Source organism: Dromiciops gliroides, chromosome 1 (genome assembly GCF_019393635.1).
Source record: "Dromiciops gliroides isolate mDroGli1 chromosome 1, mDroGli1.pri, whole genome shotgun sequence".
Classification (NCBI taxonomy): Eukaryota; Metazoa; Chordata; class Mammalia; order Microbiotheria; family Microbiotheriidae; genus Dromiciops; species Dromiciops gliroides.
In genome coordinates, this window is record NC_057861.1 from 148,298,089 (window position 1) to 148,325,071 (window position 26,983).

Consider the following 26,983-nt stretch of genomic DNA (forward strand, 5'->3'; position numbering starts at 1 on the left):
AGCTCTTAGGTCCCTAGAAACTAGAGGCAATACTGGTCAGAATTTTAAGAATTACGAACTGGCACCTTTTAAAAGATGTTTACTCTTTGGGGAACTCAGAAGCCTTTTCACCTACAGTTACGAAGTCCTCCAGTCCTCCCCTTACCTTATTGTTAGGAAGACATCTAGGTAGATAGACATACAGGGGAAATATGAAAAAGGCATTTGTTAACTATAACACATCTCTGTTAAAATTATGGAAGTGACTTTGAGACCAAAGGGTTTCTTTTTTTTTTTCTTTTTTGCGGGGCAGTGGGGGTTAAATGACTTGCCCAGGGTCACACAGCTAGTAAGTGTCAAGTGTCTGAGGCCGGATTTGAACTCAGGTACTCCTGAATCCAGGGCCAGTGCTTTATTCACTATGCCACCTAGCTGCCCCGAGACCAAAGGGTTTCTAAATATTAGATTGATAGAGGAAGCCAACATTTCACTTGCTATAAGCCCCCCAGTAAAAACAATATACTCTGACTTCTGTAACTTCATACCTCTAGGAAGAAGGCATCTGCAGTGGAAACCAGATTTCAAAAATGAGTAGCTGACTTCTTTAAAGCAAGACTCTCAATAAGGGGGGGGGGGGGGGGGGGAGGGGGGGGAGGAGGAGTGAACCAAAGAGCTAGGCTGGGCCCAAGAAGAAACTTTTGCTTACTTAGTGGTCACTTCACTTCTGAAGTCTCTACAACCCAAAATGAAGTAATTTTTTTTCTGCTATAGTACTATATGGGGTACTCCTGGATGACTTTACTCTGGGGGGTGGGGGTGTGAGGGATATTTCACTTTTGGACATGTCAAGATCATAGTCAATCATTAAGTATTTGTTAAGTGCCTACTGTGTCCCAGACACTGTGTTAAGCTCTAGGGATACAAAGAAAGGGAAAAGAGAGTCCCTGCCCACAAGGTGCTTCCAATCCAGTGAGGGAGATAACATGCAAACAATTATGTACACAAGCTATGACAAATAGGAAATCAGTAGGGAAGGCACAAGAATTGAGAGGGATTAGAAAAGGCTTCTTGTAGAAGGGGGATTTTAGCTGGAACTTGGAGGCCAGGAGGCATAAACGAGGATATTCCAGGCATGGGGGACAACCAAAGGGTGTGTGTGAGGGTGATAATGGGAGGGGCAAGAAGACTGGGAGGGTATGAACTAATGTACAGTGAAGTGAGCAGAACCAAGAGGATGTTGTGCACAGAGACAGCCAAAGTGTTCAATGAAGTGACCTTAACTCTTCTCATGACACTCCCAAAGGACTGATGATGAAGCAGACTGTCCACCCTCAAAGAAAGAACAGATGTTGATGGAATGCAGACAACGGAAGCAGGCTGTTTTTTACTTTTATTTTTATCTTTTATTCAAGTTTTCTTGTACAAAATTACAATATGGTCATGTTTTACATAATTGTACATGTATAATCTATATCTGATTGCTTACTACCTCAGGGAAGGGAGAGGGGAGGGAGGGAGGGAGGGAAGGAGGGATAGAATATGGAACTCAAAACCTTAAATAAAAATATTTATTATTTTTTAAAAAAGAAGACTGGCAGGGGCAGCTAGGTGGCACAGTGGATAGAGCACTGGTTCTGGATTCAGGAGGACCTGAGTTCAAATCTGGCCTCAGATACTTGACACTTACTAGCTGTGTGACCCTGGGCAAGTCACTCAACCCTCATTGCCCATCAAAAAACAACAACAACAACAACAGCGACTCAGGTTCAAATTCTGCCTCAGATACCTATGTATAAGCTGTGTGACCCTAGACTAGTTATTTAATCTCTCTGGGCCTCCAGGGTCCCTTACAGCTCTAAATCTGTGATTTTAACACCATCTCCAACCAACTATAACAACCAGAGAGCAGGGACAGTTAGCAATAATAGTCAAAGTCAAGGAAACTACCACTCCTTCCCTACCCCCACTTAAAGGGAGAGTAGGGGGTAATAATGACTGACCCAAACTTGTGACCTCTTCCTTTAGGAAAGGAACTAGAAAAAGATCAAGTTGTAGTTCAGGGGTCAGGAATTAGAATAAGTGACAGTCACCAGAGACTCCCATTATCCATTAAGGACAAAGGAAAATCTCAAAAGGAGATTTTAATGGAAAAAGTGCTCTTGGCCCGGTTAGGAACAGGAGCACTATTAATAATAATAGCATTATTTATTCTGTTCATTGGTTGCAAAAGGCAACTACTATTAATAATGAGGAAACTGAGGCTGAGAGAAGTTAAATGATTTGGCCAGTGTCACACAGCTATTAATTTTCTGAAGTAGAATTTGAACTTGGATCTTCCTGACTTCCTAAGTACAGCTGTGTCACTTAGCTGCCTCTAACTTTACTTTCCTCCTTTGAGATCAAGGCTCCTGCAGTATAATTAGTCCTAAGGCTTTATAAGAGCATACAAAAAGGTCTTTAGGGAAGCAAATCTAATACATGAAATTATGATCTCAGCAGAATGGGTTTGGTTTCATTTCTAGATGTGATACTTATTTTTTTCTACTGAAAACATTTTTAGAAGCTTAAATAGGTCAGTTTCAAGATCTTCAGAGAAGAATAACAAATATACATATACACACACAAATATATACATATACATATATATATATATATATATATATATATATATATATAGAGAGAGAGAGAGAGAGAGAGAGAGAGAGAGGGGCAGGCATTAATTCAGGAGAAACTTATAGGAATGACTAGAATAGGGGTTCTTTTTTTAAATAAAATTTTATTTTATTTTCAGTTCCAAATTTTCTCTCTCTTTTTTGCCTAGTGAGAAGGCAAGAAAATTGTTGCCCTAAAAATCTCCGGTAAAGAAAAACTGAGGTACAGAGTCCTGAGCATGATCAATTTATTAGCAAGTCTTATATTTACTAATAAAAGGGACCTAAGTCTCCTCTGTAGCAAAGGACAAACTTAGAGGTTTACAGAGAGCATTGGGGGGGGGCAGGGCAATGAGGGTTAAATGACTTGCCCAGGGTCACACAGCTAGTAAGTATCAAGTGTTTGAGACTGGATTTGAACTCAGGTCCTCCTGAATCCAGGGCTGGTGCTTTATCCACTGCACCACCTAGCTGCCCCCCCAGAGAGCATTTTTATAGTCAATATTGAATAACATATTTTGACAGATTTCTGATTGGTTAAGGGTTGACAGAGATTGGAATGGGAAACGGGTAATTTGTAGTATTGGGCTAGTAGGCATGTTGGGAGCATGTGGGGCATGTTGAGTATGTAGCAATTATCATACTGTCTATCTGATTGGCTACAGCAATATATCAATTACAATATTAAGCTAGCTGAATGGTGTCACTTGAAGTAAGCATGGTTGAGAGTGTTAACTTAGACTACCATAAAGGGAAACTTCTTAGACCACCACAAAATGAGGAACTGGCCATGCCAATTCAGCTTTGCAGGAATTTACTCTCTTACTACAGTGAGTATATATTTCATAATCTAAAAGATATCTGAAATAGACCTTACAAGTTAAAATAAACCAACAGGATAATCAGTACTAACTTAATTATGAGTGGTTTCTTAAAAAACCCCAACTAATTTAAAAAATATATATGGTCATGCAAAACAAATTCCCATATTAGTCATGTCAAAAAAAATGAAGAAAAAGAAAGAAAAGAAAGTTTGCTTTAATTTCTATTGAGTCTATCAGTTCTCATTCTGAAGGTGGCTAGCATGTTTCATTATCAGTTTTTTAGAATTGTGTCTGGTCATTGTGTTAATCAGAGTTACTAAGTTTTTCAAGGTTCATTATCTTTACAGTATTGATGTATAAATTGTTCTCTTGTTTCTACTCACTTCAATTTGATTCACTTCACCAGGTTTTTCTGAAACTATCCCATTCATAATTTCTATAGCACAATAGTTCCTTCATATTCATGTACTATGACTTGTTCAGCCATTCTCCAATTGATGGGCATCTCCCCAGTTTCTAATTCTTTGCCACTACATAAAGAGCTACCATAAATATTTTTGTACAACTGGGTCCTTTTCCTCTTTCTTTGATCTCTTTTTGGTATAGACAATAGTAGGGGTATTGCTGGGTCAGAAAGTAATCACAGTTTAATAGATTTTTCAGACATAGTTAAAATTACTTTCCTGAATGGATAAACTAGTTTATAGCTCCTCCCACACTGCATTTGTATACCTATCTTCTTATAGTTCCTATAGCATTTTTCATTTTCCTTTTTTATCATTTTAGCCAATCTGAGGGAAGTGAGATAGTATCTCAGAGTTGTTTTAATTTGCGTTTCTATAATTATTAGTTATTTAGAGCAATTTTTCATATGGTTATTTGGCCAAAAGCATAGATTTCTTCCTTTGAAAATAGAGCAGGGAAGGGGTAGCTAGGTGGCGCAGTGGATAGAGCACTGGCCCTAAATTCAGGAGGAACTGAGTTCAAATGTGGCCTCAGACCCTTGACACTTACTAGCTGTGTGACCCTGGGCAAGTCACTTAACCCCAATTGCCTCACCAAAAAAAATAAAAAAAAAGAAGGAAAGTAAGAAAGAAAAAGAAAATAGAGCAGGGCTTCTTAACTTGGGTCTGTGAACTCCGGTTTAAAAAAACCACAACTGTCTTAGTAGAATTGTTTTCTTTTGTAATTCTATACATTTTACTTGATGCCTTTAAAAATACTATTCTGAGAAGAGTTCCATATGCTTCACCAGATTGTCCAAGAGGTCTAAGACACAAAGAAAGTTAAGAGCCCTTGGATTAGAGTTATGCTTAGAGTTTTCTAAAGGCCTGAATATCTGGAGTAATCAACAATAATCAATACTAAAAAATGCTTCTTTATATACTACAGAAAATGTAATTTGGCATTTTAATTAAAATCAAACAACCTAAGACAAATGTTAATTTGTTAAAAATGTTAAATGTATGTTAAGCTCTTGTAGAAATTGCCCATAGAATCTGAGGTGAAAGGGATTTTGGAAGTGAACTGGTCTATCTTCTTCCTTGAATTATGAATTCTTTTTACAATTTCCCAACGAGGAACCCTGCAACAGTTCCTCACATGCCTCCAGCATGAGGGAATTCACTTTGTTTTAGAGGAAGTCCCATTCCATTTGGGGACAGTTCTGATTTTTAGAAAGTTTTCCCTTGAGCTGTGTGAGATTTAAAATTGGATATAAGAGCATTAAACTCCCCCTTTAACTTTTCCCTTATATATCTCCCAGACCACTAAGAAAAAGAAGCCTCTGAGCTTTAAGCAGTGAGGGATTAGCTTTTATTGTTTGGGAATTAATTAGACAACAAAAAGGTGATACCCTTTAGGGAAATAGGAAAGTAGAAATACAAATGAATAATCTTAGATCTAAGTTTAGTCTATATTCCATTATAAAACTCACTGAATCCCAAAACTGCCTGCCAGGCTGAGAACCAGAGCTGACTACCAAATGCTAAGCTGCAAAGTCAGAGAGACCCCCACTTCCGTTCCTTCTCCGTTTTTAAACTGCTGTCCCGGAAGTTGGTGGTGCCCTCGCTGTGTGCTTGGCCAGCTCTCCGGGCAGCAGCAGGTGCATGGCTGTTCCTTGAGGTCTTCTCCCCAAAAGGACGGTCCTTCAAAAGCTGCTTTAGTAGCATGCGCTTAACTCTCAAATGATTAAGCTAAAACTTCTGTTTTTTTTTTTTTAACCATAGCTGAAAGTCTGCTTCTCCCTATCTTGCAGGATTGGATCACACATCTAATACTGATCTTTGGGCTTTGTTCTTCCCATACAGACTAAAAAAGAATGGCTAACACTTACTAAATTCAAGAATCTCAATTTTTTTGTATTTATGCCCCAGTTTTAATTTTCAATTATTGTAATAGCTCACATTTATAGAGAACTTTAAGTTTTGCTTAGTGCTTCACAAATATCTCATTTTATCCTCACAACAGCCCTGGGTGGTAGGTGTTATTATTATCTCCATTTTACAGATAAAGAAACTAAGTGACTTGCATAGAATTACATAGCTTGCAAATGTCTGAGGTCAGATTTGAACTCAGATTTTCCTGACTCCAGGTGTGGTGCTCTATCCATTGTTCCACCTAGTTGGGACTGGTTAGTAGGTGGTCTTTGAGAGTTGCTGTGGCTGAATAGTTTAAATTTGGTGCCCTACTATGAACCTCATGATGATACTCTCTGAAATGAGGTAGACTGCTCCTAGGAAAATAGATAAGTAGTATTTCTATCCTAAGTACTCTACAGAATAATTATCCTCAGATCTTTTAACTGATCTTCGTTTGACTATTTGATGTTCCCCAATGTTATTGGTCTTCATCTTCCTGTACTGTAGTTTGATTAAATATGTTTTTTATTTTCAAACCCAAAGGCTTCTTTAAGTCCTCTGTGAGATACTTGCAGAATTAGAAATGGGAAAAACCATCTGCAGAAGGCTTTAGTTCCACTCACACACTTCTTGCCCTTATAGATGCTAAATATTTCTGTTTATCCTTGTTAATTATGCCCTACATACAAGCATGATACAAAATTACCTTCTAACTGGACTCTTCTTTTGTCTCTAACTCAGGGAGTATGCACTGCCATTCATTCATTTGTTCATTCATTCAGCGAATATTTATCAAGCACTTACCTTATGCAAGTATCATGCAAGATACTGAGAATACAAAGATGAAAAACAAGTTTCAGCCTGCAAGCAGCTTTTAATCTAGCAATTTGAATAAGACATAAACACAAGCACGGGGCAAGGCATACTAACATATGTGGAAAGTAGAGGTCTAAAGTTCTAAATTTAAGGAAGAAAATAATTTTCAGTCACTTAAAACTTCAACTTTTGCCTATTGATTATATTATTTATATGGCTATCTAGCTGTCTATGTATAGTTACTGGGAAATGAATGATAGAAGAGGGGCTAATAGATTGTGTCTGGAAAACAGCAGCATTTTCAGTGATCCCTTTGAATATAGATGGATAGGTAGATACATAGATAAATATAGATGAATATCTGTATATATACACAAGAATATGTATGGACTGGAGGCCACTAGGTGGTGCAGTAGATAAAGAACCCACCCTTGATTTAGGAGGACCTGAGTTCAAATCCGACCTTACTAAGCTGTGTGACCCTGGGCAAGTCACTTAACCCTCATTGCCCCCCCCCCAAAAAAAAAGAAAGAATATGTATGGACTAATTCAGTGGACTCCCCAACCAGATCCCCATCCATAATTTGAGGATTATGTTTTGTTCCCATTCATTTGTTTTTTCCTGTGTGTGTTGTTAGACCAGTCTCTCTTGAGTGGAATGTATACCACCTAAGAGGCTTTTGTATCATTCTAGGGCTTAATGAAATCAGCACAATGTCACTAAAAAACAGGGATGTCTGGGGGCCCTGGTCATTAGGGCATTTGTGGTGAAGTAGAAAGAGTGCTAGATTTGGAGTTAAAAAACCTGAATTTAATACCTGATGCTGTTATTTACTACATAGGCATTTTTTTTTCCAGTTACCTAACTTCTCTAGGTCTCAGTTTCTTCATCTTCAAAATGAGAAAGGGTAGGGGAAGGATGCACTAGATGATTTCTGGGTTTAAGTTCTCTAGCTCTCAATCTCTAAGACCTTATTTGTGTTAAGGAAATCCTTCTTTTATTTGGACTGTGCCCAGGATATCTTCCATGACAGACTAAAACATCTTCTGTAAGCATACATACTCTTTTTTATGCCTTGTTTCATACTGATAATCAGAGGATTATTGAACCAAGTCATCTCTGCTGTTGCTTGACTCCAGTTCTTACATAGGAGAGCCTTTTAAGGCTGTACTTTTTGAATCAAGCACTTAAAAATCAATAAACCGTAAACACACCATGTTATTGTATTCTCTGTGCCTTTTAGTTACTTTTATGATTGTGGAGATGTGGTCAGCTGTAGAAAAATAATGGTTCTTTTTATACATAGGTTATTTCTCTTTAAAACTTACAATACTTAATGTAAGAATTTATGTTTTCAACTGAACTGACAATTTGTAAGGATGAGCTGGTCTTTTTTTTTTTTTAAGCTACCTTGGTTAGCTGTTTTGTTCCTAAGGTATGAAAAGGTTTTCAATGCAAGGGCAGGTTTTTCTAAGACTAAGTTTTTTTTTTTTAATTCCATGCTATCCATGTTGTGATGAGTTGCAATCTGCATTATTGGAGGGTATTTTCAAATAAATGAAGAGGGGCAAGGAGAGAAAGGAATAAACATTTATTGCTTACTATGTGCAAAGTGCTTTGCTAATTGCTTTACAAATACTGCCTTGGTTGATCCTCACCACCGCCTTGTGAGGTGGGTGTTATTATTATCCCCACTTTATATTCAAGGAAACTCAGGTAGAAAGAGGTTAAGTTACTTGCCCAGAGTTTTACACAGCTAGTAATTAAGTACCTGAGGTCATATTTGAACTCTTGTCTTCTGACTGCCGCTCCAGCTCTACCCACTATGCCACAGTTCTATCTGACTGAGATTTTTATTTCTGTGTCACATGTTCCTGCTACTCAAATGGTCCAGAGGACCAGTTTGATTATTTCTTAGGTATCAGGCAAGGATATTTTAATAAAAATTGAACTGCTTCCTTGTTTACTTTGAGTGGTAGCATGATGTAATGGGAAAGGGACCAGGACTGAAGAAAACCTGACTCAGTTCACCATTTACTGGTCAGCTGACATTGTTAATTATAACCTCTCAGCCTCAGTTTCCCCATTTGTAAGTGGGGATGTCAATAATTTTGCTCCCTGCTTTATAGAATTATCATGAGTATAAAGTGTAACTTTTAAAGTACCATGTCAGTGGGATGTTGTACTGTTAATTTATACTTCTGTTATACTGGTAGGGGTGAAAGAGATTTTCCTCTCAGATAGCATCGCTTATTTTGCTTTTCTTTAACTTATTTAGAGTATATAATACTAGTAGTTTCTTTAATACTATAGTTAAGATTTTTCAGTATTATCTTGAATTTCTAGCCTTTAAAATTCTCACTGATGATTATATTAATATAACATTAGGTTATTGAACCTCAGCTGAATTTATATGACAGAAAGAACATTCCATTTATCATGCTCTCTTTTAAAAAAATTATCTATTTTTACAAGCAATTATTATTTCTCTTTTCCACTGCCCACCCCCTTGAACAGTGAAAAACAAACAAATAAACAAACCTCACGGTAAACTCACAGTAGTCCTGAAGAGAAAATTTCTACATTGGCATGTTGTACTCTCTTGATACAAGAATATACTCTAGTTCTTAAAACTATTCCAAGCATAATCCCAAGATATATTTCATCATGCACATATTGCCAAATTCTTTTTCATACTCAATATCCCATAACATATTATTTACTTAAAAGCTTTATGATTTCCTTTTTGATGTTTTGATGTCTTCTAAAAATCATTACATTTAGATGTTAAACTGTTTGCCTTTGGCACCATTAATCTTTTACCATTTTTGTGGTTCTAGTACTTGTGGCAGCGCCAGAAGTAGCCAAGTTAGAGGAAAAAGAAGCAGTACCTGATCATGTGACAAAGTATTTCAGTATTGTTTGGCGTAAAGTTTCAAAGAAGAAGCATAAAAAGTGGGAAGGTGATGCTGTCCTTATTGTGAACGGAAAGTCATTCACCCTAAAGGACCTGGAGGGCAGAGACATTGGAAGAGGTAACTTCATACTGCGGGGAGCTATTGTGAGTGTGACATCCATTAGTATATGTTGCTACCAAGATGAAAGCTTGATGTTGATTTCAGTGCTGCTACCAGGCACCAGTTAGATGGTTTGGAATCCATTCTTCTTGCCCAGTGGCTCAGGGGATTCAATTGTTAACAATTTTTAGTGTGAGCATTTACACCTTGGAAACAGGCAAATCTTAAAATTTAAGGCTTAGTTTACTATTTTATTGATTATCTAGACTTTAAAAAGTGATGGAAAAATGTTAATAATGCAAATTGAACTTGTATTTTTGGAGAGTCAGTTGTTAAACATTTACTAGCACATCTCTGCATATATCTAAGCAGATCAATGTAGAAACAGTGACTCAAAGCATAAAATGTTCATGGCAGGACACTATGTTTAATACCACAGTTTTATTCCTTTTAGTTGAAGGGCCTTGCTTCACTGGTGTTATTATCAGCTCCCTGTTTCATCTTTATGTTTTTGGCATCACAACTGGTTGAGAGAATCTCAAGGAGGCACTTACAACCTTGCTTTGCCAATGTAGAGAAAAAATGTATAGTCTGCTTATATGGACTTTTCAGGGCTCCTTATCTTATATTCACATATAACTCTACAGTATAATTGCCTTGTATGGTCTTTTAGAAAGTATAGGTCTTCTAAAAAAATCTGGGATATAATAAGCAAAAATGTCATGATATATTCTACCTAATAATATTAAAATATGTTCATTTTTCCTTAAGGTTTCATGTATACTTCTTACATTAAGATCACAGATGATCAAAATGTGTAATTGAATTCACCAGTATCTGGTCTATAATTTTTGTTCTGCGTATCTGAGACTGGTAAACATAAGGCATTCATCTTTCATTTGGGATGACAATCTCAAGACTCAAGTAGCCTTTGTCTGTTGTTTATTTTTATTCCCAAAAGGAATATGGAAGCAAGTAGGCATATCTGTTGGCATTTGTATGAGATTTACAACATTTATTTTGTTGGCTTTTTTGGAGATTCATTTGGGTACTAATTTATTTCATTCACATTAAGCCACAGTACTGTTAAGGAACAGGAGGAGGATGATAGAAGAGCATATTTTTGATGGAAAATATTTTCTCTTTTCATAAAGAAAGATTATCTTGTAAAAATGAGCTAGGAAATGGTGGTTATTGCTAATATTCATGTCTTTCCTATGGAATTCAATGTTTAATTCTTCCTAAATATAAATCATTTAGGTCAGAAATCAATCCAATGGAACATTTCTAAAGTGCCTGTTATGTATCTTGTGATTCCTATATACACACCAGAAATATTATGAGTGAAGTATCTGAAGCTTAAAGTTCTTCAAATGGTTAATATACAACAGGAATTAGCAACTTTAAAAGTTACATAGGGGGCAGGTAGGTGGCACAGTGGATAGAGCACCAGCCCTGGAGTCAGGAGGACATGAGTTCAAGTCCAGCCTCAGACATTTGACACTAGTTGTGTGATCTTGGCGAAGTCACTTAAGCCCAATTGCATTGCCCCCCAATTTTTTTTTTACTTAGGGATGGGGGACTTCAATAACAACAAGCAGCAGCATTTATATAGCACCTCCTATGTGCCAGGAATTGTACTAAATGATTTACAAATAGTATTATATTTAAAAAACAAAAAACATAGTATTATATTTGAACCTCACAACAACCCTGTAAGATTGGTGTTATTGTCAAACCTGTTATACATTTGAAGAAACTGAGGCAAAAAGGTTATGTGACTTGTTCAAGGTCACACTGCTAGGAATTGTCTGAGGTGGGATTTAAATTCAAGTCTTTCTGACTCTGAGCCCAGGCATCCATCCACTATGCCACCTAGCTACCTTTCAATTATCCAGATTTTCAATTCAATTTTACGTTTATTAATTGATTGGCTTATATGTACAATGTACTTTTCTGCATATTGCGGACAACAAAAAAGATGATTGTCATAGTCTTTGCAACAGATTTAAATATTTTTTTAATGACCTTTTACCCATATTGTGACTATATTGGCAAGAATAAGACATCCAGCACTGAGTAAAAATGACAGCTTTATGCTCTGATGAAACCAAATGTAGCTAGCTTCAGCTTATTGGGAGCTTCAAGTTGGGGGGAAAGATGAGAGGATAAACTTTATCCACACCATTAATAAAGATGTGGACTAGTATAGTATGAAGGGCAGATCCATAGGGTGCTGCTACACAAGAGAAATCCCTCTAAGTTGACATCAAAAATTAATGACTACACTTAGGATCCAGTCATTCAAATAGTTCTAAATTTGCCTGTCTTATCATCACATCTCTACATATTGCCTTTAAGGATACCTTGAGGAATTATGTTAAATACTTTGTTGAAATATAAGTATTTCCCTCATCTCCCTTCTCATGCAGGTAAGATATCAACAAATATGAACATTTCCTTCTACAAAGAACAGAAAAAAGTATTATATATGAAGCTGTGAACTTTTATTACATAGATTTTTTTTAAAAGCCTATGTTAAATTTCACTGAACCGTAGCTTTCATTCTTAAAAAGGAATATTTAATTTTCCCTTCTAACCTAGAGAAAGGAAATAACATTCTTCCAGCCTTCTCTTTCTGGACAAAGGCCAACTTGTATGTTGTGTATACACAGATGTTACTTAATACTGACAGAAACACAAACTTAGTAAATTTTCTGTAAATGACTGCCGAATTCTTCTTATTCATTATACTTTCATGAAAGCAAGATTTGGTATCCTTTTTTTCTTGGATAACTCTTGTACTTAATTGTTATGATAAATTGTCCATTTACTTTGCGTCTTTGCTAAGCTCGGGAGTCAACTGGTTACTGGTTGTCCCTAAGCATGGCTTATCAGGTAGTAGGATGATATATTCTACTTGGCTGCTTTTGACTCACATTTAGCACATGTTCCCATACTCTTGTCTCACTTTGTCATTGATTTCAAATATCTCTGTTTTGTTTTTGTTTTTTTTGGCTGCCAGGTTCTTCTTGTAGGGCAGTAATGAGAGATAAGGCTGGAATGATAGATGTATCCACATTAGAGGGCCCTTTAAGCTAGGCTGAGGATTTTTTGATAGGCAGTTGAAAGTTTGAAGCAGAGGATGATATGATAGTAACTGCATTAGGAAGGTTAATTGGGTAGTGATGTGTAGGATAGATTGTTTAGTGTGGGGAAAATATTAGGGGAGGCCATTGCAAATGGTTTAGTCAAGAAGAAATGAAAGCAAGAGGAAACAAAAGGGAGGTGTCAATGGTGAGAATAGAAAGGAAGGAATGGGATAGATTGAATATAAAATTTATTGGACTTGGGGACTGAATATCTGGGTTAGTGGAGAAAGAGAAATAAAAGATCTTTAAAGTATCAAGAACAAGTGTTTAAGAGAATAGTGATATTAAGCCTGGGCAAGTCATTTAAGCCTAATTGCCCCCACCCCACTTCCCAATAAATAAAAAATGATAATGTTCTTAGGGATTACATGTATCATCTTCCCATATGGGAATGTAAATAGTTTAACATTGTTAAATCCTATATGATTTCTCACTCATATTTACTTTTTATCCCCATTCAGTAATCTCTAGAGTTTTGTCTTATCTAACTTTTCTTGAATTCTATTCAGGAACTTTGTTTCTTTTTTGTCTATTTTTTGTTTAGATTTTCTAAATCTGAGAGGAATAATTTGAGGTCCTCCACTGTTGTATTTTTGTTGTCTGTTTCTCCCTGTAACTAACTCATTTAGCTTTTCCTTTAAGTATGTAGGAACTACTCCATTTGATGTATATATGTTTAAAATTGTTATTTATTCATTGTCTGTGGTACCTTTCAGCAACAATGTAGTTTTCCTATTTATATCTTTTTACAGTTTCTTTGTCTGAGACATTTGTAGTTATGATTGTTTATTGTGTATTTTCCTCCAACCTATTCTCTTATACTTTTAATTTTCCCCTGTCTCTTTTCTCTTTCTTTCTATTATTGTAAGATATATTTCAAGAAATCATAAAAGAAAACTGTCCAGATCTCTTAGAACCAGAGGCATCATGAAAAGAGAAAGAACCCACTGGTCATCTCCAGAAAGAAATTCCAAAATAAAAATTCCTAGGAACATTATAGCCCAAATCCAGAATTTATAGAGCAAAGAAAAAATGCAGACAGATAGAAGGAAAGAATTAAAGTATTGAAGAGCTTCAGTGAGAATTACACAAGATTAGGAGCCACTGATACAAAGAAATCAAGCACTTAGAATGCAAAATTGCAGAAGGCAAAAGATACAGGCTTACTACCAAAAGTAACTTGTCCAGCAAAACTAAGTATAATCCTACAGGAGAAAAAAATAGATTCTTAATGAAATAGAGACTGGCTAAGCATTCCTGATGAAAATAAGAACTGTATAGAAACTTGAAAATATAAGCACAGGATGTAGAAATATAAAATGACAAGTGTAAGCAAGTAATCATAAGGGAAGAAACAATCACAACCTGTTTACAGTATAATATGGGGAGATAATACATGTCTTTTGTCAGAACCATATCATCCTTATGTCGTAGAGAAAGTCTAATAAGACAGAAAGCCTGTAAGTGCTTCTGTTATGTTTTGGATGATCTTAAAAGGTGAATGAAAAAAGGAGTGGAAGAGAAATATACCAAGTGGGAAAGGAGGGATGGGGTGAGAATTCTTTCTCACATTTGAGGTAATCAAGTAGAAGTCTATAAAAAGGAGGAAGTCATCTATCTCCTGCATCTGTGCCTTTCCATTGGCTATTCCTCATGCCTGGAAGACATCTTATCTCTGCCTCTGCAAATCCTTTCCAGGTTTAGCTCTAGTGCTGCCTTTCTGGTTCTCTTTAGCTGCTAATATCTCTTCTACCCTCAAGGTGGTTTGCTGTTGTGCTGTCACAATGACATCTGGAGGGCGACGTCTTGACTTGCAAATGAATTTAAGTGAGGCAAAGTCCTCAGCTTCTCTCTCTCCTCCAGAGTCTGTGGCAAAGTACACATCAGAAGGACTGGAGATGACCCAGGATGCAGTGGGAGACCGTGGCCTTTTTGAGCTCTTGTGTGTTTTATATGTCTCTTCTGTTACAACACAAGCTCCTTGAGAGCAGAGACTTTTTCCTTTTGTCTTTTTATCTTTAGCGCTTAGCACAGTGCTTGGCTTCTTTTATATCATTTAGGCTGGTACAAAACTTTGTCCTGGTAACAGTTACTGTCACTGATTGTTTTCTGTATCATTATTGTACTCTACCCTTCTGCTTCAGGTTCTTCTTTAGTAGATGGCTGGTTGCTTTCATGGTGGTGGTTCACCAGTTGCTCCACTGGAAATCAATGGCTGTTACAGATTTTCCCTGTCACATGTTTTTCACTCAACATTTATCTTCCATGCTTAGTTCCTAGGAAAGAACAATTCTATAGTCAGTGGTTTGAGCCAGTTCTGGTTAAGGGTTTTTTCCCACCTAAATAAAGTTTACTTAATTTTATCCTGTAGGTTTTTAATCAAAAGGACAGATCTTATGTACTTCTTGTTAGTCATGAAAGTTTATTCAAATTCAAAATAGTTGTTTTCATTACCAGTTGTTGAATGCTGAGTGATTGGTCACTAATTAAATTGTTCCACTGCTCATTGTCCCTAAATCCCTTTTTCTTTTTTCTTTATAGGCACTGGATACAAATTGAACAATTTGGACACTTTAAGTGAGGGTGAAACAACAGTGATTGGTGGAAAAGAAATAGAGGTCATGAGTATAATCTCTTCAGATGATTACAACAGTGGCCGTTGTTTTCAGTCTAGCATAGGGAGCCCATGTCCCACAACTTCACAAATTACCCGGAAGCCTTTCTCTAATCCAGTCAAAAGTATCTGCAAATCCAGCACAAAGGAAAAGATTGTAGATGATTTCCCAAGTTTCAAACCTCGTCATGACCCACATGCACAAAGTAAGGGATTTAAAAGATAATTTGTTTTGTGTTTAAATCTCATGCTTTTATTTGTAAACATTCTGTGTGTATTTGAGATTTTGAAAAGTTCAAAGAGAAATAATACCAAATAAAGAGAATGTAATTTGTACAAAGATGCTTGTTTGTAGCGTATTATTATAATTGGAAACCTGGAAAAAGATCCAATAACGAGGGAATGCCCAAGTATGACACAGTAGAATGCTATTTAACCTTGAGTGGTGTCAAGTGTCTGACATGGAAATGTATAGTTAAGTAATAATTAAGTAATATCAAATGGGAAAAAGGAAGAATTCATAACATGGGTACATACTGATTACAACAATGCTAAAGCATATTAAAGGCTGGAGAGATATTTGGAGCCATGTAAATTTTCAAAATTTAATTTTAATTTGATTCTTTTCATTGTAAAGTTGTGTTCTCAATTAAAAAAAATGAAAGTGTCCTAAGCATTATCTAAGGTTTTATAGTATTTTGGGGAAATCATAATCAAATAAGGAGTCCCATATTATACATATATGTCTATGTAGATATGTATATGCACGCATGTATATATTTATATTGGAATATATATGTATATTATGTATCTGGGTATATGTATACACATATATGTATAGATATGTGTGTGTGTGTGTGTATATATATATATATATATATATATATATATATATATATATATATACACATGTATATGTATTTGAAACATAGACTTATGAATTTGGTAGAGACTTATACATAAACCAGAAATGTATACATGGGCTCCAGTGTAAGTAGACCTGAACAGCAGCTGTTGTATTTACTAGGGAAGAAAATGTGTAAGTCAGGAGGCAGTGTGTTACAGTGAAAAGAGCCCTGGCTTTGTAGTCAGAGGACCTGGGTTCAAATGCTACCTCTTATACTACCTTTGTAACCTTGAACATATCACAATCTCCCAGGGCCTCAGTTTCCTCATCTTAAAAATGAGGGGTTTGGACTAGATAGTTACTGACATCCCTTCAGCTCTAGGCCTATAACTTTATGACCCTGGATAAGTCACTTCACCCTGTTTGCCTCAGTTCTTTCATCTGTAAAATCAGCTGGAGAAGGAAATGGCAGACCATTCTAATACCTGTCAAGAAAACCCTAGATGGTGTCTTAAAGAATCAGACATGACTGAAGAATGACATCATAATTCATACTTCTGTTGTGAAACCCTATGCCTTTATTAGAAGAAAATATTTTTTGTTTAGACCTGTGATTTCATTGGTTTAGTAAACTGCATTCAGAAAAATCCCCCTACCAATGTGGATCAGCAGCTCTTCTGAAACTTATAGCTTTAGTGAGTGGTGTGGGGCACTGAGAGATCAAGCAGTTTGCCCAGGAGTCATGGAGCTAGGATGTATCTGACTACAATTCTTACTCTCTGTCCACTGGGCCTTACTGCTTTTCAATTCCAAGTACAAGTACATGGAACTGTTTACTAGTTTTTGATTCCTGATGAGAGACAAGAATGTGAACTTCAAATATATTTAGAATTTCAAACATACTTCATTACTTATTCTAAGGCACTAGTAAACTTAATGAAGGCAGCACATATATTAAGCAATTAGATCATTTGTCTTGACAATAGAAGTGAAAAGAACCCAGGTTTTCCTGTTTCTTTTTTCCTATCGCAAGTACAAAATCATAGAATTTTTAGAACTAAGAAGGCCCTGGGATCATGTAATCTGACTTCTTCATTTTATAAATAAGAAAATTTAGGAACAAAGAAGTTATGTTACCCAAGAATATATAGCTAATCGTCAGTGGCATGACTGGGACTAGAACCCCAAGTACTACATGGGAAGAACTGGGCAATATTTATCAGGCATTTTATAGGTTGGCTTATTTGGTTCTCAACAACAAGAATCAGTCATCATAAATAGGATTTATAAGCAAAAGAGCTTATAGGTGCTGCTCTATCTGTACCTCATTTCTGCCACTAGTATCTGTCTTCTGATAAGTCACGGGTCATGTGTCACACCAGGCCCAGAAAACAGATGCACCTGCCTGGCTTTACTGTGTTGCTCACCTGGGAAGTGGTTCCTGCCAAACCTCCCAGTGTACCTATAAAAGCATCTCTTCCAGAGCCATCTGGCATTGGTTATTTTAGCTGCATTTCTGCAGGACAGTCATTTTTTCCCCCCTGACCAGTACAGCTGCTGCAGTAGTCACTTCCTATTTAATGGTCTTGAAAGACTGATTGTGAAAGTTGCCTCATCTTCTTAGTATATTTCACTGATAATCTGCTTTATAGGCACAGTGGTCAAAAGATTGTTATCTAAAGAGGAAGAGATATGATGTATGCCAGAGAACACTGGTTTAATGTTACTGTAGTCATTTCCCTTTGAAATTTTGTTAGTATTTTGTTTCTTTTGGGTATCCATAGTTGTATGTTACCATATTTTCTAGGATGCTGTACACATATATACACACACATGTATACATATATACATATACAACCCATATACACATACATATACACATGCATATATTTGTATATAAACATGCACACATATGTTGGTCTAAAAAAACCCCCACCAAAATAGTTGCAAAGGGAAGGGAACAAGCAGTGTCAGGTACATTGCTAAGAGCTTTACAAATATCTCATTTGATCTTCACAACAACCTTGTAAGGGAGGTGCTATTATTACTCCCATTTTAGAGTTGAGGAAACAGAGTCAGGCAGAGGTTAACACAACTAATAAGTGTCTGAGCCTGAATTTAAACTCGTCTTCCTAACTTCAAGCCCAGTTCTCTATCTAATGAGCCACATAGTTGCCTATTTATATGGATTGTCATTGAAAGCCCACTATTTCCTTATTATTTGATATGTGATACAACAGAACCCCAGCTTATGCAGAGGCACTGCTGATGACTTATCTAATCTAAGATACAATGATTTTTTTCCTCCTGTTTTTATGTTAGACAACATAGTCCTGGATTTGTAAAAATCCCTTGATGTAATCGAGGCGTCACTCACTGAAGTTTACATCACATTGAATTCTGATTCTTCCTGTTTTATTCTTCCCTTTCTCCTTTTTCTTTAATTCTCAGTCTTTACCTGACACCTGTGATACATACAATACATATACACAGTAAAATCTTGATTCATTAGGCATTTATTAGGTTCCTTTTTGAGGGTACAGTTTACAGTTTTGTTGTTTGCCTCTCTCCCCCATGTTTAGCATAATGCCTTGCACACAGTAGACACTTAGTAAAGATATATTAAATTGAAATTGCCTTTATTATCTGCAGTATAGCTGAACTATCTAATCTTGATTTCAAACCTTCACTGAATTTAATACCTGGGTAAAATTTCTTTCTGGAGCTCAGTGAATTTTTCATATTACTGAAAATTATATTTTTGTCACATATTGTTACCTCTTGCTGCTGCCAACCTTATGGTGATAAACCTCTCCAAATTTAGCTATGTTTGGCCTTTGGACAGCTGTTTGTTGCTAGATGTATGCATACTTGAAGTCTTGCTAATTAGGCAGGACCTGTTCATTGAGAGATGCCTTTAAGTGTATAGGGTCACTGCTATACTGAAATGAGACATTTGAGCAAGACTCGTATGGAGGATAAATATGCATCAATTTTTTTTCTTTTTTTTAAACTTTGTTCTCTAACAGCACCACTGATAATGTTTAGCGTAATTCTTCTGGTAATAGATAATAGCAGAAAGGTGGGATTTTTTTTTGTTTTTTGGTTCTGGTAGTAATATAGCTAGCTAGCATAGTGATAATTGAGTGCTAGACTTGGAATCCAAAAGACTTGAATTCAAATATGGCCTTAGACACTTATTCACTGTGAGACTGTGGGCAAGTCAGTCACTTAATTATGGTCAGCCTCAAGTTTCCTGATCTGTAAAATGGGGATAATAATAGAACCTACTTCACAGAGTTGAGGACAAAATGAAATAATATTTTAAAAATGCCTTGTAAACCTTGAAGTTTAAATGTCAAAATTTAATATAAGTGGCAGCTAGGTGGCACAGTGGATAAAGCACCAGCCATGGATTCAGGAGAACCCAAGTTCAAATCCGGCCTCAGACACTTGACACTTACTAGTTGTGTGACCCTGGGCAAGTCACTTAACCCTCATTGCCCCATCCCCCCCACAAAAGTTTAATAGAGACAGCCAGGTGGCATAGTGAATAGAGCATTAGACCTATAGTCAGGAAGGTCTGAGTTCAAATTTGGACTCAGACACATACTAGCTATGTGACTCTGGGCAAGTCACTTAACCCTATTTACGTCAGTTCCTCATCTATAAAATGGGGATACACTAGAGAAGAAACTGGCAAACCACTCCAGTATTTTTGCCAAGAAAACCTGGACTTTGTAGGATCATGTAGGGTTAGACATGACTGAATGACTATGGCGCCAAAAAATGTTTAATAATAACATTAGCTATTTATTACTAGTAATAGTAAATTTATGATGGTGCAGCTGATGTCAAATGTAATTGCTTATAATTAAAACGAAAAAACAATACATTTATTGCTATGTTTTAACAATTCCTTTTAAGATTCCCTTGTTATGCCACGACCAGATAAGAGTCATCAGTGGATATTCAATAAGAACTGTTTACCACTTGTGGATGTGGTTGTAGATCCCTACCTCGTACATCATCTTCGACCACACCAAAAAGAAGGAATTGTGTTTCTCTATGAATGTGTGATGGGAATGAGGTAGGAAAATAAGGGTTTTTTTTGTTTCATCAAGACTATTATTTGTTTTACTTGTAATATTATAAGAGGCATTCTAGATGTGTAGAGGAAAACCTTGTATTTTAGTGGGAAAAGGAATGAATTATTTCATCTTTTCCTGAAGAGAGTGTGATGAGCTATTTATTAACAGTCCTACTTATAAACATTTTGTTCATGCTTCATAGGCTGTCGGAATGGTTCTCAAACTTTTTGGTTTTAGAATCCCTTTTACACCCTTAAAAATGAGTGCTTCCCTATACCTTCCAAAGCATTTGTTCATATGGGCTCTATCTTTTGATATTTACCAGATTAGAAATGAAAACATCTTAGTATTATTTTGATCATACCTTTGACCTCCCAGACACCCTGAAACGGATTTCCAGACCACACTTGAGAACCACTAGGCTGTTGTAATGATGGCAGCTTTCCAGTGAGCTACAGCAGTAATAGCATATGCCTCCTTCCAGTTCTCACCGTGGTCTGCTAGGCCATGGTAGAGCCATAATTCCTTCCTGCTTTCTTAGAGGAAGCCTGCAAATTAAAAGCCTTGTAATTATATGGATAGCTCAACCTTATGTTTGCCAGGATTTCGCTTAGAAGATGGAGGGGGAATATAGACTTCCCTAAGTCAGTGGACCTCCCAAATGACCTGTGTAGCAGGAGTAAATTAGCATGACAAAAAAGATGACCACTTCTGTTACTACTTGAAAAGAAGAGACCATGGAACAGTTGAGATAAGTTTAGGCCAAAACCCATCAAAGCAAAAATGTGCAGCTAATGATTTTTCATGTTTATGAAACTCTTTACATTTGCAAGGGCCTTAACTAAGTTTTATTTAATTTACCCAACATATTTCCAAGCTACAGTAAATAACCCATTTGTTTACAACAGTATTCCAAGTTGTGTAGTATTGACTTCAAAGTTGTAGTGACTTGGTTTTTTTTGCCTTTTATAGGCAAAAAACTTTATTATTTTTATGGTTCATAATCATAATGCTTCTGAAACATCCTGACGTTGAAATACCCACACATTATTCAAGTTAGTTTTATAGTCATCCAAAATTAGTAGACTGTTAAATAGTAATTTAATAATATGTCCCCAAGAATTAGAATATTATATCTAAATGCAAATTAACCTTTTGGTCATTTCTTTAAATCTTTAATTAGTATTTTGGATAATTCCTAGAAATTCTTGATACCATATATGTGAAAGGACTTTTAAAAGTACAAGTTTCCATACACTTGTATCGTTCGGCAGTCAGTCAGTAAACATTTATTAAGCATTTACTATGTGCCAGGCACTGTGTTGAGTGCTTGGGAAAACCAAAAAAAGAAAAGAAAAAGAATGATAGTGCCCGACCTCATGAAGCTTACAATCTAATGGGGGAAGGCAACACACAAAAAGATGCTGAAAAGGCAGTGGGGAGAAAGCACCTGACATGGGGGCATAATGGGAAAAGTCTAGAGGATTCTGGAGGTGTGCACCCAGTTGGGCAATGAAGGTAATGGTAATAATATTGCTATTGGATATTTAGATTTGACCTCTACAAGCCTGGGCCATTTTTCAGTTTCTTGCTCATGCATGGTTTGGCCCATATGATGTCCTAGCATGTTAGAGTGATTTGTAATATAATGGGCTTTTACTCTATTGGAGTAGTTGTGGGAGATCAGGTATTCTTTATTCTATAACCATCTTACTTTTACTCTAGAGCTCAGAATGAGTTCTTGTGTTGGGCTCCGGTTACCTCTGACAAGTCTTAATGAACCACTAATTTTCTTTTGATGTCTGATCTATAAATTGCTAAAACTTATACACTAATAAAGCAGATAGTTAAAGTACTTAAAAACTCTCAGCAAAATTAGAATTAACTGATGATTTCAATTAAAAAACATAAAATGTTAACATTTAAATTCAAATCTGTGATTTCAGATTATAGTATTGCTTTAGCTGTAGATCTGTAATGAATGTGATCAGATAGAAGATATTCTAGAAAATTATGTAATTTGAGTAGGTGAAAATTAAAGTCTGTGTAGGAAACTCTTATGTAATCAAAGAAAAATGTTAGTGCCTGTTTTCTGCCAATTGATGATGGTAAATTATCATCACTACTAGAAAAACAATTCAGTATATTCCCTACCAAACATGGTTTGTTAGTATTATTTTCCTATGTGAAGCATAGTGCTATGTCTGAGATTTTAACAAAAGGTCAAACAGAGGCAGATCTTTGAGTAAGATGATATTTATTAGCAGGGGCATGCTACCTGTTAGTCAATAAATGAGTCAATGACTTGTTTCCATTTTTGCCAAAGACCCCGAACAAAAGGACATTTCCCTTTATATAGATTTTGGGGAATATAGAACAGAGAACAAAGCAGGGTACATGACAACATGGAATTAAGGGAAACCTGACTGGTTATAGAGCTGAGGTGCAGGGAAGAATATGATTGGTTGGAAGTTTGACCATGGGGGCTAGCAACAACCCCCATTCTCTCTAAGAAGTGCTCATTGTTTGAGTCCAGTGGTGAGATAGTGGCCCAGACATTTGGACAGCAAACTAGACATCCTTGAAGGATAGCTTAGTGGAGGGAGTAAAGATATCAGGCCCAACCTCCTGTTCTGTTCACACATATTCCCCAAAGTTGGCAAAATTCCTTGAGGCAAGAATGTTTGGGTTTTTAAACTTAACCCAGCAGAACTCTCAACTAAGTTCAGAGACAGAACCGTGACTTAAGCAGTTATAAGACATAATCAATTAATTGTAAATAGGATCAATAAGAAAATGATACAGGATCAATCAATCTTCTCAATAGCATTTTGATCTATTCATTCTCTTCATTGTCCTATTCAATTAGTCCTTGTCTTTTTACTCAGGGAAACTATTCCCTTAGATTCTGTCCTCGACTCTCTTTTCTTTCTCTTTCTGCGTTTTCTCTTTGGCAAGTTCGTGTATTTCTGTGCTTTCAACTCTCACCTCTGTGCAGATGATTCCCAAGTCTCTACCCCGAGTCCTGGCCTCTCTTGCAAGTTCCAGACCTGCTTTTCCTACTGCTTTTAGACATGTCTGTCTAGATATTCCCTTAGCATCTCAAAGTCAACATGTCCAAAACTGAACTTCTTTTTGAACCTGTGCCTCCTTCTTACTTTAGTATTTCTATCAGTAGTTAAGACCATTCACCCACATTCCCATGTTTAAAACTTCAGTGATATCTTTTACCATTCTCTGCCATCTTTCATGTCTCCTTTAATATTTACTTCTGAAACATTTCTCCCTTCTTTTGTTACCTTCATTTCCACTGTCTGCTCTCCTCACATAGTCCCTCATTACCATCCACATGAACTATTGCAACGACTTCCTAACAATTCTTCCTTTTTCCATTTCTTCCTCACTCTAAACAATTTTTTACAACATGGTAAGAGTTATTTTCCCTATACATAAGGTGTACTCATGTTCCTTCTCTTTTCAGAGTTCTTCAAATGTTCCTTGAATTAAATAGTTCATTTTTGTAGGATAGGGAAAAGAAATCACTTATGTTTGCTTTTTTATTGTATAAAGTGTTTGCATCTTTAGTGTTATCTGATTTTTTCTTACCAAGAATAAAGGGAGTTTTATCTTACAGAATGAATGGCAGATTTGGTGCTATTCTTGCTGATGAAATGGGTTTGGGGAAAACCCTGCAATGTATTTCACTCATCTGGACACTCCTGCGTCAGGGAGTCTATGGAGGCAAGCCAATAATAAAAAAGACACTTATTGTTACCCCTGGAAGCTTGGTAATTAATTGGAGGAAAGAATTTCAAAAATGGTTAGGAAGTGAAAGGATTAAAGTGTTCACTGTTGATCAGGTAAGACAAATTTTTTCTTTTGGAGGCAATTGGGGTTAAGTGACTTGCCCAGGGTCACACAGCTAGTAAGGGTCAAGTGTCTGAGGCCGGATTTGAGCTCAGGTTCTCCTGAATTGAGGGCTAATTCTTTATCCACTGTGCCACCTAGCTGCCCCCAGGTAAGACACATTTTAATCTAGCCTGGGAAATAATTTTGAATCATTAAGTTTATAGAAATTCTATTTTTTTTAAGAATTTTCATTAAGCTAGTCTTCATTGTCCACTATTCCTAGGACCTGAGTTTGAATTCTGACTGCTGTTTACTTACCAATGTGACTTTTGTTTAGTCATTTAAGCTCTTTGGGCTCCAGTTTCTGAATCTGTATAATGAGGGGGTTGTCTTAAATGACCTCTAAGTTCCCTTTCAACTCTAGATCAATGATCTTATGAAACATTTAAGTAACATTGCATGTTTTTATCTGCCTAAATTTTCATTTAATAGATATTCCATGTTGTATTTCTTTTGATTGTTAGCTTAAGGTTTCACTGTGTCAATCAACAAGCATTTATTCAACTTTGTATGTTGTACGTTTTGCTGTGCATTGAGGATGCAGAGAAAAACCAAAAATGGCCCTTGTCCCCCCAAAACTTACTTTCTAACATAAGTGATAAGATAAATAGATCAAGATAAATATAGAGAGAAGACCACTTTAAAGAGTCCTAGAGGAGATACTTTAGTTGACTTGTGAAGGAAGCCAAGGATTCTAGGAGTCAGAAGCAAGTAGGGTGAGAGTTCTAGGAAGAGGACTGGAGATGGGAGATGGATTCCACTATGGCTGGAGCGCAAAATATATTCAGAGACTAGAAAGATTAAAAAGAAGCCAGATTGTGAAGAGCTTTAAATGCCAAACAAGAGAATTTCTTTTTGGTCCCTGAAGTAATTACTGGGTAGTAGGAGTCTGTATTAAGGTATTTGTGTGTTAGAGTGCTTCTGTACACCCTACGTAATTCCCTTTAGCCTTAGTTAATTTCTGGCAGGACTATTTTAATACAAAATGAAAAGTGATGGTGATATCTATCTTCAAAATTGGGTGTGATGTTTAAATTGTTATTTGTATCTTTTGAGATGCTTATTATAGGATTGTAAGAATTAGAATTATGTTTTTAAATGCATAAAATGAAACAAAGGAAATTAATCATATCTAAATGCAATTGTTTAAAAAACAGCAATTTCTTTCTTTCGTTTTTTTAAAGCAATTTCACAGACCCCAGTCAGTTAGTTAATAAACATTTATTAAGTGCCTATTATGTTCCAGGCACTATGCTACCACTGGGGATTCAAAAAAAAATAAAAGACAAAAATATAGTTCTTGCTCTCAAAAGCTCACATTCTAAAAGGAGAAAAATATACATACAAGCTATACACACAATAAATTGAAGATAAATCAACAAAGGGAAGGCACTCGCACTAAGGGAAAGTGGGAAAAACTCCCTGTAAAGTTTAGAATTTCAGTTAAACTTGGTCCAAGACAGGGAAAGCTGGCAGCAGAGATAAGGAGGGAGAATATTTCTGGCATGGGGTGAGTTAAAATGCCAGGAGTCTGAAGATGAATTGTCTTGTTTGAGGAACAGCAAGGAGGCCAGTGTCCCTAGATTGGAGGGGATGGAGGGAGTGTTAGGTGTCAGAAGACTAGAAAGGGGAGAGAAGGGAGGAGGCAGGTCTTTGAATGCCAGACACCTGGGTCTATGCCTGCAGATGACAAATAAGTGCTTTGTTATAACCCAGGTTAATAAATAGCTGCCTTGGCGACAAACAGTGCAGCAGGAGTCTCCAACACTGCTAATCTCTCTTTCATCTGACCATTCTTTAGATAACTTTTTTTCTAATGGTACCTGTTAACACAAAAAACTACTTCCCTCTGGGCAGAACCAACTCCCTTTAATTTAAAAGTCCAAACTTCTTAGGGAAATAAGGTCTAGCTCAGTGATTTATATTAGTATAGGAATCTCTTTGGTGGGGAAACTCCCTCCACTCACTCAGCAGCTTCTCTGAAATTTAGTCTTTATAGAGTTGCCTATGTCACTAACCCATCAAGTGACTTGCCCAGAATCACAAAGCCAATAGATGTCAGAGGTAGGGCTTTAAACTAGGCCTTTCAGGGTTTAAGGCCAGATTTTTTATCTGACATTTTATCAAATGCAGAGATCAAGGAAGATGAGGATGAAGAAAAGGCCACTGGATTTGCCACATAGAATGCCATTGACTCCATGTAATAGGGCAATTTCAGTAGGTTGGTGAATGTGGGAGCCAGAATACAAGGGGTTAGGAGGAAATTGGTGATTAGGAATTGATGCTGTTGGGTGTAGTTTGCTTTTCTCCTTGGGAGAGGGGAAGCTGACAGCGTTATGCGACAGTGTATGCCTCTGGGATCTTTGTCCTGCACTCGATAGCATTGAACTTGACACTATTGAATGTGTTCCAACATCCCTGAAGGCAGCTGAAGCAGGTGTTGTGGAGTGCTTTGAGCTTGGTCAGACATCAAAGACGCCAGAGTCACCCACTACATCCTGGGCCATCACCAGTTGTCTTGATTTTTGTCTTGCCCCTGGACTTTGATGACTGGAGGAGTGAGGCTGATGACTTTGTGCAACTCTGCTTCACTTAAATCCAGTTTACATGCAAGTCATTACCCCTGTGATGTCATTGGTCCTCTTCAAAAATGAAGGACAAATCCCAACAGTATAGTCCCCTCATTTAGGGTTTCTTGGTCCAGTTTTTATTGTCCTGAGTT

The 26,983-nt window shown here is 36.6% G+C and overlaps 1 protein-coding gene across 1 annotated transcript in view; it reads left to right on the top strand.

Annotated features, from left to right (window-relative positions):
* Positions 1 to 26,983, top strand: part of RAD54B (RAD54 homolog B) — a 97,799-nt gene that overhangs the window by 45,669 nt on the left and 25,147 nt on the right. The window contains exons 3-6 of the mRNA XM_043995406.1: positions 9,472 to 9,666; positions 15,342 to 15,620; positions 20,189 to 20,351; positions 23,987 to 24,212. Coding sequence (XP_043851341.1) covers positions 9,472 to 9,666; positions 15,342 to 15,620; positions 20,189 to 20,351; positions 23,987 to 24,212 — 863 coding nt within the window. The remainder of the gene's footprint in view (positions 1 to 9,471; positions 9,667 to 15,341; positions 15,621 to 20,188; positions 20,352 to 23,986; positions 24,213 to 26,983) is intronic.